Here is an 18254-nt window from a genome sequence, read left to right as displayed (position 1 = left end):
CATGGAAATACCCACAACAACTTCGACGATATTTTCAAAGGCCTCAAAGGAGATTAGTCGGGTTCTCATGAGTGTTGTTCACGTTCATGCTGCAGTAATCTTGTCAAACTTTAAGCTCATAAAACTATACTCACGAAAATACCTACAAGAATATCTACTGAAGCCTTATCAAATGTGGGTGTGTGGGCCCCGAATGTTTAAAAATAATCAACCGAATCACAACAACCGATAGTGATGGGTTCCTAATTTATTGAGGCCAGCTTACTGATTTAGTGGGACTGTCATAGCAATTTGTGTAAGGCCTTCTTCTCCACTACATAGTTAAAGGTCAATGAAACGGGGATGAGCACCGAGGCGACGCGTTGCTTAGAGTATACTCCAAACTTGCCTTCTTACTCTCGGGCTCGTTTTTCCCCCAACCCAAACACTTCCTGGCTGATGGTCGACAACACATAATTACGAAACACTGAAGCGCTTTACGTAATATGACATGAAATAAGTTAAAGGAATTGGTCACTTGATAATATAGTATAGTTCATATGTTTTTACCCTTGAGCTGCTTCCTTTACTGTAAAAATAAGTAAATAAATAATTAAATCTAGTTGAGTTAGGGTTTCATCCCGTAGGCTATCATAAATGTAGTCCAGAGAGCGGCTCGGGTAGAAAATGGATCATGACTTAAAACCTACAATCAATATCCCTAGAAAATTATTGGATTCCCTCTTAACTCAGTAAACTACCCCATAAAAAGAATAGAAATATGTGTGCATAACTGACGAGGATATAAAAGAAAACGTCATTAAGCTGTACGAACCGCAGACTCAGTTATTCAGAATTATACGTTTTAACTTGCAACTGCGTAGAATTTATGTGTCCAAATCTAACTAAATAGCCGTTATTGCGCTCTCTCTCTCTCTCTCTCTCTCTCTCTCTCTCTCTCTCTCTCTCTCTCTCTCTCTCTCTCTCGTGTGCTCCCCTTCTCTTTCTCCGATACATAAATGAGACCAATACGGAATTACCAGGGGCCGACACCCTCGCCCAACCCTACACTTTGTACAATTTTAAGGTGACGTGCGCGTGTCGACCAAGTGCAGGACTGCTTAAGGTGACTAATAGAAAGGGCCTTATTCTCAAACATTTCAGAGCTTACACACACACATTTGATATGGCTTTCGCAGAGGTTGTTGTGGGTATGTATATCCATGCTCAAAACCTAAAGAAACACACATTTGCCAAGGCTTTCGTAGCTTTGGGAGGCATTTCCAAGGGTAGTTTTATGACTTAGATACCCCAAACCTGTCTATATCCATTGGTAGTTTTATGAGTCTAGTAATAGTTTGACAAGGCTCTGAACCATGAAAGTGAAAAGGAGTCATGAGAACCCGACTAATCTCCTTTAATGGCCCTTACCGAATCACTACAACCGATAATGATGGGTTTCTAATTTAGTGAGGCTAGCTTACTGATTTCGGGGACTGTCTTAGCAATTTGTGTAAGGCCTTCTTATCCACTACATGCTCAAAGGCCAATGCCAATGAGACGGAGATGAGCACCGAGGCCACGCGTCTGGGAATTCATGGTCTGGGTCGGTATTCTCAGACGCTTCCGCCTCTCACATAATCTATTTCCAGAGGCCAAAAAGAGGATAAGTCTGGGTTTCTCGAGTGTTTTTCTAGGTTCATGTTACAGAAAAAGGGTCAAACTACCACCAGAAACTTAAAAGTACCCATGAAAATACCCATAAACCCCACGAAAGCCTTGTTAAATGTGTGTACTTGAGAGCCGAAATGTTTAAGAATATGACCTCATGACTTAACATCAAATTTCTTTTTTTCTTTTACTTCCCACCCCTTCCTCAGTCCCTTGAGTATCACGTACTAACGCTAGCACAATATCCCTCCCTATAATCATGCTCATTATAGTTTCAAGCTTATGATTCAGCACGACATGGTCTTTCCTGCCCAGCACTTGGATATTATTCGTCCACTCATTGTCCTGCAGCAAAAAGAATAGCTTCTGATTTAGTGGCCCCAAACAGCAAGTAAAGAAGGGACAGAGCATGGAAAGGTAAGCATTCAGTGTGCAGAAAGGGCCGCGGTTGGTAAAGTGAGCCGCATAACATATAATAAGACAGTTACACACGCTGCTCAAGAACATATGAACACTAATGAAATATTTACACGAAGCGAACAGCTTAACCTTCCATGACGCGAATGATATCCCCTCAGAACACGGAACACTTGCACCCGCTCCCTGGAACCATGACCGTTTCCATCTCGCTGTTTACAAGCCTGCCGTGAGGTGAGGAGGTAAAGCGGGAAAGTTCATGATTACAAAATTGCCTATAACAGCCACGTATACCTTGTGACAGCCCTACTTGTTGTCCTGCGTCTAGTGACTGCGGTGCGGCGCTGCTGCTTTCCCGAGAAAACGCTTGCACCACATTACCAGTGAAAAACATTCGTGGTTGGGCCTCACCCCGATGGTCGATATCCGCTACTGCGCGAATACAAAATGCAGCGACACAGAACTGCAAAAACGCATCTGAAGTATATATAAGCACCCTATTTAAATATGAATAAATGGATAGATAACTACCCCCCGAAATAAATAAATAAATACCCTAGTATCACCAGCCATCGGCAAAGTAGATACAGTCTTATCAAACGAAGTGTTCCTCTGGCTCTGTGGCGGTGTTTGCCGGGCCAGGGCTCCCACAGTGGGTGGGCAGCATTTCTCCAGATAGGGGACACAATTTTCCGAAATAAGAAAAATAATACCCGTAATACTCTAATAGGACGCATACCAAAAGCACCACAAGAGCATGAATAATGTGCTGATTCGGATTTTAACTACCAGTTTGCGTCAACTACTACCGTACCTGAAATATTTAATATGCCTACATTTATAGAAAATAAAGCTGTACAAATAAAGATACTCCAATTAAAAAAAAATCGGGGGACTTATTTAGTAGACCTAAGCGATCTATTTCAGACACAAAGTTTCATGGTAAAGTACTCGTAAGATGCTTCTTTTTTTTTCAAACCGAGCTAGTCATTACTGGAAAACAGCAAAGAAATCGCTCGATCAAATATATCGAAGAAATCGCTGTTAAGACCTGCTGTCAGAACGAATAACAAAGTGCAGCGCACGTTATTATTCGTCCGGGATCTATTAGAAAAAAAATCTAACAACCCCACCTTGACTTGCCGAGCAGCAACGTATCGCCGCAAAAATAGTAACCTATCGCCACAAAATAATAGCCTTTCGCTGCAAAATAGTAGCCAATCGCCGGTAAGGATAGTAAACTACCTCTGGTAAAAGTAAACCATCGCCAAATTTACTCTAGGGATTTCGTATCTGTTTTTCAGCGATATATATATATATATATATATATATATATATATATATATATATATATATATATATATATATATATATATATATATATATATATATATATATATATATATATATATATATATATATATATCTGTACTTTCAAGTATCCAGTAGCTATCTTGGCTGACTTGGGGAAAAATATAAATCTTATCGAATTCAGATCACATGATTCATTAACTAAAAAATAACATTATAGAGTTTCCATGACTCAGATAATGTTTATTAAACAGTAGAGATGAATATAGGTTACCACTTTTCAAACGCCTGATCAAAAATAATAAATGTTACTTTTTATTGCTAGATGTTACGTATTTTTGTTACGCTTTCAAGTATCTCACTGGGAACACTGCCCCACACACCCCACGCTGGCCTCGGCAAGCAGCCCTCCCGACAAAAGCGCCGGAGAATTAATATCAGGCTCCCATTACGACTATTTTCCAAGGCTACAGAGAAGGTTAACCTGATTTTCACGGGTATTTTTACTATTCAGTGTGCAGAAGTAATGTAAAACTATCACTAGGATCGCAAAAAAAATCCATGACAAGCCCAGCAACTTCTACGAGAGGCTTTTCAAACAGGCGAAGTGAAGACATGACGGGACAAAACATTTTTCAGCGCACTGCCCAAGGAGATCAGACATAAAGAACTACTCAGTGGATAAGTTCAAAGGAAGTCTCGATGCTTACCTGAGGGGAGTGCCAGATGAACCACCAATGCCCGGCTTCACTGCAAAACGAAGCCTCCTGTCAAGTGTCAAGAGGCGCCTCCTGTCAAGTGGCGCCAACTTTGTAATTTGTAAACTGTCCCGCGTTTTGCCTTTCCAACGGGTTCTGGGTTGATTGATTGATTGATAGTTTACTGTTGCAGGTAAACAACATGGGAGAAGGGAGGAACATGCCATCCCAACCCCCAGGCAGGACAGAGTGTGATTATACAACTATTAATACATGTGTAGGTAGCACCATGAAATTAAAAAGATACAATGGTAGGAAGGAAAGCACAACAAGGTTCAACGTTAATTTCTATATACCCTTATTGTCTGGGCCTCTGCTGTTCAGTTATTCGCATTAAATAAAAAAAAGCTGTTGGGAAAAAAGATCTGAGCATTGAAAATTGAGTGCATGAAAAGTGTAATAGTGGAAAATTGCAAAAGCACGTAGAAAAGTATATAAATCAGGGAATGAAAAAGACAGAAAAAAAACCATAAGTTCAGGATGAAGCGTTTAAAGTGATGCAATACTGAAAAGGAAAGTGTGAATAAGTGAATAAGAAGAAAAGAGGAACTAAGAAGCGATACAGGTCAAATGAAGGAGAGATACAGGTCAAAAGAAGAAGAAGAAGGGGAGATACAGGTCAAAAGAAGAAGAAGAAGAAGAAGAACAATTTCATAACAAACAGGAAAAAAATAAACAAAAACATGGGAGTGTCTTGCAAGGTAATGAAACCGAGCCTGTCTTCCATCATACTCCTCTAAATCCATCACTGCCAAGGTAAAGTAGCTGTTGGAGGATTAATATACACACTAAGTTAATAATGACCCTGTAATAGTGAAAGATAAAGCCCATATCAGTAAAATACAGGAAGACCACATATACGTAAGGTAATCTGTACTGTAAGTATCTAAGTATCTGTAAGTAGTAGTGAAAGATAAAGCCCACACACACCGTTCTTTATACAGTAAGGCCACGTATATAAGTTTCTTAAAGTTATAATCAAAACCCTGTGTCTTCATACGCCTCTAAATCCATCACTGCCAAGGTAAAGTAGCCGTCGGGGGAGTAATATACACACTAAGTTAATCTTGATCCTATAATAGTGAAAGATAAAGCCCACACACACCGTTCTTTATACAGTAAGGCCACGTATATAAGTTTCCTAAAGTTATAATCAAAACCCTGTGTCTTCATACGTCTCTAAATCCATCACTGCCAAGGTAAAGTAGCCGTCAGGGGAGTAATATACATACTAAGTTAATCTTGACCCTGTAAAGGTGAAAGATAAAGCCCATATCATCAGTACAGTAAGACAACATACACGTAAGGTTCCTCAAGTGGTGCAACAAACAGTCTGGGTTCATACACTTCTAAGTCCATCACTGCTAAGTTAAAGTAATTGTTGGGGGAGTAACATGCAGACATAGTTAAGTTATTGTTGAAAAATAGCTACTGGAGCATTAGAGGCTATAACAAATTTGGTGATTGTTTACTAGGTATTTTAGTGACTGTAGGTTCCTATCCTTACCAGTGATGAATTACAATTTTGCAGTGATAGGATGGGATAGACTCAGGTCTGTTAAACAAGTCCTGCGAAAAGAATTGTTTGTGCCAGTGTAAGAAGTGTCTTTAATTTCCCCTGTGCTCAAGATGCTTATTTTCCATATTATTTATTGTTCATTATTTCAGGTGAAGAGCACCAAAATGGAGCCAGATACAGTAGAGGCAGATGATGACTTGCAGAACATGCCGGCCAGTGTGATGGAATGCATCATACATGGGCTGAATCAAAATGATGCCTGGTTGACCATGGCAAAAAATCTCAAGGATGGAAGGGGCAAAAAAGCAATAAGGTAACATATAACTTTTGATGTAAAGTATTAATATTTTTTCTGATATTTAAAAGTATATGTAGAATATTACTGTTGGATGGAAGTGGCAGGTTGCCGCTCACTATATAGGCAGGCATAGGACTATATGGAGGCAGTGTTTTGAATAGATTCAGCATCATTGGTCACTGGAGAGATTGAGGCAATGGATATAATTATTTGGAAGTGTATCATTGACCATTTAACCTTGTAAGAAATTACCTATGGGAAAATCTGACAGTAACCCCTTGATTGTGGATTTCCTACAAGAAGACCTCACCAAGCTACAGGAATGGAACAAAAAATGACTGTTACAATTCAATGAAGAAAAATGTAAAGTCATGCACCTTGGGAGGGGATATCCAGCATACCAATACCACATGGGCAACACTCCACTATCCACCACAGAGGCAAAGAAAGACCTGGGAGTATATGTTATCAGGCTACCAGTGATTTCTTACCCGGATGGGGACACGCCCCATCCAAAAACAGTGCGATGTCTCCAATCAAAACTGTAGCGCGACGGTTTTCATGAAGATGGTCAGATGGTTGGCTAATATGACATCGCGAGATGGCAGGGACAACTACTATTTTCAAGACACAGTCAACCACAACAATCCATAAACACACCCAAAAGAACAACCAAACCATTAGAACAAATTAATCAAACTCGGTATAGGATCAGACCAAGATGCTTGTCCAGCTGCCGTTTGAAGGAATTCACCGAGATGACAGACACAACAGAATGACAGCCAAAGTGAAACAGATTGAAAGCCAAATCCATGCCGGTCACAGTGGATGGGTTAAACAGATGATGATTATGAGGTGGAGGAAGAATATTTAGAGCACCCCTTATAGAAGCAGAACAGTTTAGGTTGAATATCCTTCTGCTGTGAAAACCTCATCAATAACCTCATTTGCTACCCTCATAGAATTTCCTTCACTTGGAATATAAATAAATAAATAAATTAAAATTAATAAATAAACAAAAAATCTTTCTTTTTCAGTGATGCATCTTTGTCCCAAATGAAAAAGACATCATCGCCTGGGAGACAACTTATTGATATGCTAATGAGAAACCTTTTGAGAGTGAGGGATTTCCAGGCCATGCTGGAAGGATGTCAACTGTATGACATTTTGAAGCTTATAAACACAAGTGGTATGTTCTGTTATATGGAAGCATCATATTTTTTAAACTATTATACGATATGATGTATATTTCATATTGACCTCTGTTAATGTTGCTGAGTATACTAAATCTACATATCAGCATCCTCGTAAGCAAACTGCCTGAGTTGCTTTTCATCGATTTCCAGGTTTTTGGCTAAATCAATACGTAGTTGCCTCTACCATTCAAGGTCTAAGTGTTCAAAAACTTGCATTTACATTTCTGCCTATATCATTAGCCGAATGTGAAAATGAGTATTTTTGATTTCCTGAAAAGTAAGAAAAATGACTGGCAGATTGTTTAGGAAGGTGACGATATGAACATGGAACAAAGTGAAGCCTATGGAAGACAGAAACATTAATTCTCAGCTTAAAACAGATAATCTCCACATGCCATACTAACACCACCAGGTGAATATGATAATAACTGCCTTGTATATCCACAGAGCCAGCTAAAATCGTGATTCCCGAAAGAGATGCCTGCTACAGAGTCAAACTAGGCTCCCCCAAGGTTGAATTTTTTGTGGAAGTGTGTGGGTCTCCTTACCCTGACATCCAGTGGTATTTTAATGGGAAACCTTTGATGGGGAAGACCTCACCTGAACTGTCGCTGGAAAATTTTAGGTAAGTATCCCATTCTATCTGTCTATAATGGGAGCATATGCTATAATTGCACATGGGCCTGGAGCTCATCTCTGGTGCATTATCCCTTGAGCCTGTGGTGGAAAATAACCTAACCTAACCTAACCCATTACCCCGGTATACATGGCCAGCTTGACATCCGAAACACCAAACTTCACCTTCCTCAGGTCTCATTTATCGACCAGTTCGAAAAGGAAGATTGGCAGCTGGTAGTCCAGTCCAAACTTCTGAAATGTGAAAGTAGGGAATCGTATTCAGTTAAAAGTTGGACTTGCAATAATAAATTAATATATACTGAGCTGTGAATCTAATGAAAGTCTTGACGTCAATTCACCGTTCACAAATTCACTCCAGTGCTCATCATTTGTAGAGTTCATTTTACTGTTTAACCCAATTTTATTTACTTCTTTACAAGTAGTGTGTAGTGGGCTTATTTTCCTTTGTTTTCCTTTTTTTCTTTCTATTTTTTATACTTGAGCTTGCTGTACTAGAAGAAAAAGACACCTCTCCTCCCGAAATTGACCTCTCATTTGGCCACTCATCTATACACTCATTTTATGGGGGCAGTGATTAGCGGACTTTTTTTCTCCGTTATCTTTTTGCCCTTGAGCTACTTCCTTAACTGTAAAAATAAATAAATGAATAAATATATCTATAAAGCTTTGAACTAATAAATTGTGTGAGGCTCTAACTCTGATGGCCTGTGTTTATGATTTTTGTGTTTGTTTTCATGCAACACTCAGCCTCAAAGATGTGGGCGAGTACACTTGTAAGGTTAAGCAGAGACTCCACGGGGCTGTATCAGAGCTGACCTCACCCAAGTATATCTTCACTCCAGACGACTCTCCCTCCAGAATTTTGAAAGACCTTGAAGATGTGGAAATAAAAGCCAATGACGATGTAAGCGTATAGTGACGTTGCTTTGTGTTTGTGGGTGTGGGTGTGTGGATGTGTGTTGCTCTTGTAACTGATCAGTAAACTCATGGGGTTTTTCAAATGTTATAGTAGTAGTTATCAATAGTTGCGTGGCTAGTGTGGCTTTGTAATTCCATTTTCGGGTTGGAGTTAAATAGAAGTGTTAGATTTTCACAGAATCCAATTGACATATTACAAACTCAGTTGTCGAAAGTGATATATAAAAATCAACAAAACCAACCAACCATGCCATGAAAAATAGGTCAGTAAAGACAAATCAGCCATATTATAGTTAAGAGAGACTAATATGACATTTCCAGGGGTAGTTTTATAACCCAGGTGGTAGTCTGACTCTTCCTCTGTAACATGAATCTAAAATATCACTCATTAGAACCCGACAAATCTCCTTTCTGGCTTTGGGAATAGTTGATATGAGCGGAAGTGTCTGAGAATATTTACCTAATGCTTTGTACAACAGGAACGAGGATGCTGCAATGTCGATGTTTCTAACCTTACTGATGCCACAGGAACACATATGACCTGTAAACTTCTATGCATAACAATCTTCATCATCGTTTTGTTTACATTTTCTACAGCTCACCTTGTCCTTCGAAGTGACTGGATACCCTGAGCCCCGGTGCTTCCTGTGGTTTAAGAACAACATGTTTATATCAAGAACTGAAATCCCACAGCTCCGTGTAAGTAGTTTTTCGATTGTAGCAGGTCTCGTGTCACAGTGTAAGTTGTATTTCAGTTGTATCAGGTCTCGTGTCACAGCCCTGCCTCTAGTTTGGCATCTTAAAGCATCTTATTAGTTTCCTCTTTTCTACTTTATTTGGTATCCTAAGGCACTTTATTTGTGGTCTATTTTGTACTTGATTTTTACCCCTGTGTTGATTTGTATCCTAAAGCACCTTATTTTTATCCTAAGTCACTTGATTTGTATCCTAACATTCATTATTTTTACCTCTTGTCTCTAGTTTTGTATTCTCAGGCACATTCTTTTCTCTCTTTCTCTTATTCTTCCTTTGGTGTGTCCCTGTTATGAGTAGCCACAGCTGCTCAACTCTCTCTCTCTACCTCTCTCTGTCTCTCTGTCTTCTGCCTCTCCCTCTGACACTCCCTCTGCATGTCCACCTCTTTGGCATCTATGGATCTCCTCCTTGGCCTCCCTCATCATCTCCTCCCTGGCAGCTCCATCCTCAGTGAGTTTTTTCTTTCTGAATCTACAACTAATCTTGTTAATTATTCTCACATACGGTAAGACTGATTAACGTCATTCTGTTCTTCATGCAGAGAGGAAAAGCAGATATCCACAGCTCCGGTGAATACCACTGTCAGGTTGCAAATAGAGCAGGAAGATGTACGACAAGGAGAGCTCTTGTCAAGGTAAATGTTTTGTTGTTGTTTTTATTTTTTGCCCTTAACCTGTCTGCTGTGATTAGCATGGATTTGGCCTTCACTGGTAGCCTGGTAACATATATTCCCAGGTCTTTCTTTGCCTCTGTGGTGGATAGTGGAGTGTTTCCCATGTGGTATTGGTATGCTGGATTCCCCCTCCCAAGGTTCATGACAACATTTTTCTTCAACGAATTGTAGCAGCCACTTTTTTGTTCCATTCCTGTAGCTTGGTGAGGTCTTCTTGTAGGAAATCCACAGTCAAGGGGTCAAGCTGCCTCCCTTGCTGTAAAGAAAAAAAGCTTGTGTGTCAGAATCCCAAACTTGCATTCATCACTTCTTATCTAATAGGCTGAATCTGTCATATGTCAAGAAATTCAAAACTAACTTGTAATAACTTCTGTTCATCACTGCTTATCTTCTCTCAACAGATTAAGGAGGTTTCCATGTGCTCAGAAAAGCCAGAAATCATCAAGCAGCCCAGAATGAACCAAGGGTACTACTACGTGGGGGACAAGATATGCCTGTCCTGTGAGGTTCTCTGCAGCAAGCCGGTGGAGTTTGCCTGCTTTCTTAACAAGGATATGCTCGCTAGTAGGTATTTTTTATGTGCTATGTATGTGGGTAATGCTAGTTTGGGGCAATCAGTAATGTTGATCCTTTAGTAGGCAATGTTATTTCTGTAGTGTCAGCACTTCGTCCCTCGTTGCCTCCCAGTGTCTGTCTTGTATCATGTCCGCATGTTCACGTTCGTATTCTCATTACTCCCCAGGTAATACACAGGCTTTAGTTTATTCAATGTTTGTCTATCCCATCATTACAAGTCCAAACAATACCCTGAACAACAATGTACTGAACCTTCTCTTTCAGTTAACAGTGCTTCATATCTTAGTAAATATATGACAGCAGTTTTGATATTTCCTCAACACATACTACTCCCTTAGATTAAATTGAAACAAGTTGTGAGTGCTTTGAGCCTTAGATCTTAGGCTTACTCATTAAGAAATGTATACAAAAAGCTGTGCTCTGTACTGTGGCTTTTTGAACCATGTTGACATTTTATTTACATATCCCTACAAACGTCTTTGCAGAGAACAGTCACATCCATGATATCACCATGTGTGTGTCAAGGGATCGCCACAAGTTTGATCTCAAGTACCTTCTGACCAAGGAACAACTGGATAAGGAAAACTGGAAGCCCCTGGTGTTCAGATTTGAAGTTTCGTCTTCAGGTGGCCGAACTCTGGCCGATGATGTACATGTGAAAGTGAAAAAAAGAGATGTAAAAGAATCTTACTTTGGTAAGACACAGTTTGTTAAAAAATAGATTAAGTGAACAAAATACTAATATATGAATTTACATCTAAGTCATTCAGCATTATTTGCTAGGATCTTATTCTAATCATAAATATATATATACTGTAGTACCTTGACATTTTCTTTTCAGCAAGAAACAAGTGGGCATTGTTGATAGGAAACTCTAATTACCCGAAAAGAGTAAATCTACCGGCTGCAAAATGTGACCTAAAGATTATATGGAAAAACTTTGTAGAGTTGGGATTTCGGGTCTTGATGCTGACCGACCTCAAGAGGACGGAAATCCAAAATGCTGTCAGACTCTTCTCAACATTCTTGCAGAAAGGAGACTATGGTAAGAAATGAAGCATAGTTGATCATTGCACCATTTTTGTTTTACTTAGTTATTTGTTCATATTTCTATTTACTCTTGTCTGTTTGCTAGCATGATGGCTGACTGGCATCACAAAATTGTTTACCTATGTAAAAAGATATTGTTTTATTTTTCAGTTTCATTCTGTTATGCTGGACATGGCCTCCATAATGATGGGAAAGACTACATCATACCCTTGGATGCTAGTGAAAAACTTATATCAAAAACTCAAAACGCTTACACAGAAAACATTGTCACGGTACCCATTGATGAGTGCATTTCTTATGTGTGGATCTTCAACATTCTCCAAGAGAGTGAACCGGCCCTCATATTTTCAATTTATGACACTTGCCGCCCCATGACACCAAAGTACGATGGGTAAGAAAGCATTTGATGTCTTCATGGGTACTGCAGTAACAGCAGTCATGCAAGAATGAGGCTCTGTGTGTTACACAGTCTAATGCAGTGAAAAATAACTTTTGCATGAGTGTCAGCTATGTTGCTTTTCTGTATGATCTGAGAGGTTGAATTGTTATTGTACTGCTTCAAGAATGCCTCTTTGGAGATAGTAGATTTCTCATTAATAAAAGGTGCAGACAGTCAGTTCAAATCAGACCGTCACAGAGAGCAGAATACCTTGCTCTGCACTGGCTCGCATGTCTCAACTTAACTTGTGTTACGACTTACTGTTGCTGAGAATGCGGAAAAATGATATGGCCAACACTCATGTGATTGGTATTTTCCTGTGCATAACATGGGAACGCTTTGCCTTGTGAACATCAAGGATGTTTTCACCGGGTTATTGAAACTAAAACCATCCATTGAGTTGCTACTAAAACACAGACATAATATGAGGCTTGTAGTGTACTAGGTGCAAACAATGATATGCTCATCAATATTCCAGATGCCAGCCACTTGCATCTCAGGATGCCTACCAGACAGCCTTGAATAATTCCTTCACCATATTTGGAACATCAGAGGATTATGCAGCTTATGAGGATGACGAGGTCAACACTTCCCTTCTAATGGGTACTCTGCAGGCCTTGATGACTCGGAAGATACCAGTCAAAGAACTAGCAAATCAGGTGTTGGAAAGTAAGTACTAATCTTTTGCACCATTCACACTAAACATCCTCTTTTGACACCCCACCAGCTGCACTACACTTTCTACTCTAACTCATCCCTATACTGTCCAAATCCCTTGTGCAAGAGTTAACCAGCATCTTCATTCTTTCATCTTCTTCACTGGTAAACTCTGGAACAGCCCTCCTTCATCTGTATTTCCTTCTGCCTACGACTTGACTTCTTTTGCGAGGAGAGTATTGAGACACCTCTCCACCCGAAATTGACCTCTCTTTTGACCACTCATCTATACACTCTATTATAGAAGCAGTGATTAGCAGGCTTTTTTTTTCCCTTGAGCTGCTTCCTTTACCCTAAAAAATAAATCCCCACCACTTCCCTTCTTATCATTTATTCCCTTTTTCCTCCACCTCCTTGAAGCACTTTTCAGTTCCTCCTGCTCACCCTCCACTTTCTCTACTCTTCCCATCTCCTTCACCTCTCTCTCTATACTCTACTCTCACCGCCTTCTGCCTTCTTTACTCTTTCTTGATATTCCTCTTAACAGAATCGTGCTTCTTGCTGGAGTCTCAACTTGAACCCCTAGACGGCAGTGGAACCCTTTATAGACGGTCCAAAATTCAGTCAGTCAGTTTTGTGTGGCAGAAATATAACAACACTCCCAGATTGCAGTAGAATCTATATGTAGACAATAGTTATAACATCTCTTATGCGCTGCAACTATATTCATACTATGGTCCTAAGGTCGGCAGTGACTATATGTAGATGATTCATTTCGGAGGGAGCTACTCTTCAAATACTGCTGCCATCTAAGGGTCAATTATGCAGAGTGAGGGAGGTGGAAGAATATGTTATTGATAGGTCAAGGTCAGGGTATCGTCAAACACATGCGCATTGATGTAAAGACCTCTGACGCAGGTTTCTCCACACCCAGGCTTTTATTTACCGAGTGACAGCATCCCTGAAGGAGAGAAACCACAGGTGCCCAAGATCGGCGGGGACTTGGCCAAACCACTGTCGTTAACGGACCCTTCTCGGCCAGAGGAAATTGATACATCAGGTAAGAAAAAAACATAACCTTACGCAATATCTCTTGGTGAAGGAGAATATTGATGTTGTTTTACCTGACACACATACCATGGTCAGTCTCTTAATCCCCTTTTTTTTTGGGGGGGGGGGGTCATGATGAATCTGGCACAAAAAAATCCATTCACAATTTCTCTCGGTGAAGTAATATATTATTATTTTTTCTTTTCCCTTTTTCTATTTTTCTCCTTTATTTTTCTCGTTTTTAGTACATCTCGACCAATGCCACTTACACAAACTTTTCCCTGCAGAGAAGGGTGTCTGTATGAAGTGGGAAAGTCTCGGAGGTCTTGGAGGGAGCATTCAAGATTCCGTAAGTGTCACTGTGGCGGCCTTACCGTTAACACCTTGCATGTTTAACCCATCTGCTTCGATTGGCACGGATTTGTCTTTTACTGGTAGCCTGGTAACATATACTTCCTGGTCTTTCTCTGCCTCTGTGGTGGATAGTGGAGTGTTTCCCATGTGGTACTGGTATGCTGGATACCCCCTCCCAAGGTGCATGACTACATTTTTTCTTCACTGAATTGTAGGAGCCACTTTTTGTTCCATTCCTGTAGCTTGGTGATGTCTTCTTGTTGGAAATCCGCAGTCAAGGGATTAAAGAGCCATGTGTGTGTGTGTGTGTGTGTGTGTGTGTGTGTGTGTGTGTGTGTGTTTGGTTTGATATAGACAATATTTCAACGCCCAAACACACACACACATTTGACACAGTTTTCACAAGAGTTTTGGGGATTTCTAGGGGTCGTTTAATGACTCTGGGGGCAGTGTGATCCTTCTTCTGTACCATGAAGCTAAAAAAAAACACTCATGAGAACCTGACTGATCTTCTTTGGCCTTTGGAAATAGTTGATGTGAGAGAGGAGAAGCATCGGACAATTACAGCTTAAGGTGTCATGTGTGTATAAGTGTATAGTGTATAAGAAAAATTATACAGACCCAAACAAAGTCCCTTCATTGAGCGGACACAAATGCAGAAAACAGAAGAGGCAGTGACAATGAGATAAGGAGAATAATGAAAAGAAAAAAGAGAGGGGAAGGAGGAGGAACACAGTACCTAATAACTTTACAATAGGCAGTGGGTGTTAACTTCTGCCTTCAACCTATCAACAAACAGTCATATTTATTTTCAGATAGCACTGGCAGACACTAACATAAGAGTGAGTGTGTGTTAGAAGGGAGAGAGGGAGAGGGGGACAAACACAGTACCTAATAACTTAACAATAGGCAGTGGGTGTTAACTTCTGCCTTCAACTCATCAACGTACCCCAATATTTATTTTCAGATTGCATTGATAGACACTAACATAAAAGTGAGTGCTTGTTGGAAGGCCGAGTCACCTAGAGATGGGGTCGCTTGGGTCATCAGCAACTGTTTGGAGCTTGGGGTCACCCTGTCTCGCGAGGGGCACCAGGGCCAGCAGAGAGTGGATGTTCAGATCAGGCTCTCCAACAGGAAAATGGTAAATGCTTGGTCTTAATTTCTCTCTCTCTATATCTCTCTTTTTGTTTGTCTTGCTCTGTCTTACTGTCACTCACTCACTTACAGATGCTTTATCCTTTTGTCTGACTGTCTCTGTTTGTCTTACTCTTGCTGTCTTTCTCTTACTGTTTCTTTTTGTGTGTCTTTCTCTTTTACTGTCTGTCTTACTTTATATCACTGTCTCTCTCTTACTGTTTCTCTCTTTATCTCACCCTCTTACTGTCTTTGTCTGTCTTATTCTCTCATTCTCTGTTTACTTTTATCTTATTGCCTCTCTTTTTGTCTGCCCTACTCTCTCTATCACTCTCGCTCTCTTTGTCTGTGTGTAAGGGAATGGAAACTTCAGGGTAATCTTCACAGCTGGTCACGTTATTAATACTGGTTTGCTATTACTTCCAGGCCTCGGGAAAGATGGGTACCGAGTTTTATGCCAACTTCATAATTCCTCATCTCCAGGCTTTTGAGGTAAGAATTGTGTATGTTGTCCGTTGAATAGGTTAAAGCTTGCAGGTATATATCCGACTCCACACCCCTGGAAAAATGACAGGCAATTTGTTTATGAGGCTGACAATGTGGTGGAACGTATGTATGATGATGAGCTGGATACATAACCTAATGATTCTTTGCTTGCAGGAATGTTTGGCGATCGAGCTGCTTCTCACCTACAGAGGACAGTTGTATAAGAAGAGGTTGTATTTGGAGAGCCCAGCAATTTCTCAGAAGTTCTATAGGGGGAATTATATATAGGGTAAGTTTTGTAGTTAGAGTTGATGAGGTGTGGACCACATGACTTTGCTCTCTCCTGTTAAGATTAATTTCTGTGTATTTACCTAGTTGTGGTGTCTTGTCTCCATAACTGCATTTGCTCAGTGTGTGTGTGTGTGTGTGTGTGTGTGTGTGTGTGTGTGTGTACTCATTGCCAACACTAGAATTAAATAGGAATATGAGACTGCCAATAGTGCAGGAACATAGGTCTCCCTTGATTTATGATTGTGGTGTTCCTAAAGATGTTATTGTAAACCAAAATATCATAAATCAAGTTCTATATACATGATGGGGTCATAGGTGATGTGTCCTCGGGTCTCCCTAAACCCACAGTAACACAATGATGTACAGTGACTCACAATGACTTAAAATAACTGCAAATGACTTATGACAACTTAGCACAGTTACTGATACGTTTTTAGCCCAACACCGGCACCGTTAAGCAGGTACCGTTAGTGAGGTACTGACTCTTCAACTCTTGGCTCTGAATGGCGGGGGTGAATGTGTTTCCCACCCCACAGTTTCCTCTATTGGATACACTCATTTTCGGGACACTTAGAAGACATCAACGACTATACAGATTGATCATACAGGTAATTATTTTAATGATGAAATACACCACTGACACTCGCCTGGCAGGTTTGAATGATGGTGTGGGAATGTGTGTCCAATACATTAGAAATCAAGGGAGACCTGTATGTGTGTTTATGGTATGTGAATATACCTTTTACTGGTGACTGGTATATTTATGTGATGCTCAACTTGAATTGTTTATCCCGGTTAATATAATTTTATTCCACACTGTTTCCTTGTAATGTAGTTATTGAGGAGGGCTACAGAGGTGGAAACAGTTAAGGTGTACTCTATTTTAACCCGGTAGCAGCGGGGATCATGTTTCTTAATGGTCCCTCCAACTGAGAAAAATGAGAAAAATCATCCATCACACAAACCATTTCATAATATATATCAAAGCATTTGTGATCAGATTATGTATCATCTATTTTTGGGGGGTTTATATCATGGCACAAAATTGGCTCGTCGCTGCTACACGGTAAAGCCACAAATTTGCCTGTCGCTGCTACCGGGTTAAGGTCCTAGTGCATCAAAATCAGGGCTTATCTGTGTCTGTGTAAAGGTCACCCCCACCACTGTTGTCTTGGTAAACCTCACACATGCTACCACTTCTTCACAAATAAATAACTAGGAGATGTGGGAGTCACACAGTTCTTTTTCAATACTGGTCCTCAGACAAACCATGCAGCACTGGTGTGGGTGGACTCACTGATGTCATTATTATTGGAGGTGATCTCTTGCTATTCAGTGGGAGATGGAAGTTGTCAGCCATCAAGGTGCCTTCAGTGGAGCTCAATTTGTAATCTGTAATTGTGTATAGATATTTGAATACTTTTAATACTCAACATTCCAATTCAGTTTTATAAGGATTTGCAAGTACATCCATGGCTTGAATGCAGGGTACAGTATCCTCCAGCTCCTATAATGTCAGTTGTACTATATAGTGTTGCTCAGTCATTACTCCTGCTGGAGATTCATAATTTCATCAGCTAATAAGTGCTGCAAATATTTTACTAATTGCTCCAGTGTATGATACTATATTCTGTATATGAAATTTCAAGATATATTGATCTATTTGGTATAAATAAAACCAAATTATATAGTGTTGTCTATTAATCTTCATACTAATCATTAACATATTAAAACATAAAGGAGTCTGACAGCCTCCACATTATTAAGGTTAGCAATAGCAAGAATGCTTTATACATCTCATAAGCCTCCCTTTGGCTAAATGAAGTAGCTGAAGGCTGGTGCCAACCATCCTTAAAATCCTATACATAGGCAAGCCTTCCAAAGTGATTGTGTGAATGTTCTTGTTTGAGCATCACTCCTCAGCAGTCTGGGGGTCGCTAGCTGGTGTGAGGGAACCTTTGGCTTTTGAGCATATGGCCCCATGATGCCTGCACCCAGACCTTGACATGCTAGAAGGCAAAATACTGCCAAACTACCTAAGTGGCGGTCAGGCCCCAGGAAACAACCACCCAGACCTCT

At 40.2% G+C, this 18254-nt stretch overlaps 1 protein-coding gene across 3 annotated transcripts; it reads left to right on the top strand.

Moving 5' to 3' along the window:
* Nucleotides 1-4726: 4726 nt before the first annotated feature.
* Nucleotides 4727-17865, top strand: LOC126998629 (mucosa-associated lymphoid tissue lymphoma translocation protein 1-like). Of its 3 annotated transcripts, none has more exons than XM_050860564.1 (17): nucleotides 4727-4892; nucleotides 5805-5968; nucleotides 6991-7142; nucleotides 7597-7774; nucleotides 8536-8692; nucleotides 9304-9405; nucleotides 10004-10096; nucleotides 10537-10699; nucleotides 11197-11406; nucleotides 11553-11756; nucleotides 11912-12152; nucleotides 12679-12869; nucleotides 13792-13917; nucleotides 14195-14256; nucleotides 15229-15405; nucleotides 15825-15890; nucleotides 16059-17865. In XM_050860564.1, the coding sequence occupies exons 2-17, from the start codon at nucleotides 5820-5822 to the stop codon at nucleotides 16170-16172; spliced, it is 2385 nt and encodes a 794-aa protein (XP_050716521.1). In that variant the 5' UTR covers nucleotides 4727-4892; nucleotides 5805-5819; the 3' UTR covers nucleotides 16173-17865. The 3 variants fall into 3 exon arrangements, with proteins under 3 accessions (XP_050716521.1, XP_050716522.1, XP_050716523.1); XM_050860565.1 differs by lacking the exon at nucleotides 4727-4892 and adding an exon at nucleotides 5047-5160; XM_050860566.1 differs by lacking the exon at nucleotides 4727-4892 and adding an exon at nucleotides 5225-5335.
* Nucleotides 17866-18254: the final 389 nt, after the last annotated feature.

Source organism: Eriocheir sinensis, chromosome 14, assembly GCF_024679095.1.
Source record: "Eriocheir sinensis breed Jianghai 21 chromosome 14, ASM2467909v1, whole genome shotgun sequence".
Taxonomy (NCBI): domain Eukaryota; kingdom Metazoa; phylum Arthropoda; class Malacostraca; order Decapoda; family Varunidae; genus Eriocheir; species Eriocheir sinensis.
Note: the sequence above shows the minus strand (reverse complement) of the source record. Positions and strands in the feature narration are given on the sequence as shown.

Excerpts from the sequence above, each read along its gene's own strand:
- LOC126998629 (XM_050860564.1), top strand. The coding sequence starts at position 5,820 with ATGGAGCCAGATACAGTAGAGGCAGATGATGACTTGCAGAACATGCCG. Across the intron at positions 9,406-10,003 it reads CTGAAATCCCACAGCTCCGT|AGAGGAAAAGCAGATATCCA; the intron begins GTAAGTAGTTTT and ends TTCTTCATGCAG. Across the intron at positions 11,407-11,552 it reads TGTAAAAGAATCTTACTTTG|CAAGAAACAAGTGGGCATTG; the intron begins GTAAGACACAGT and ends TTTTCTTTTCAG.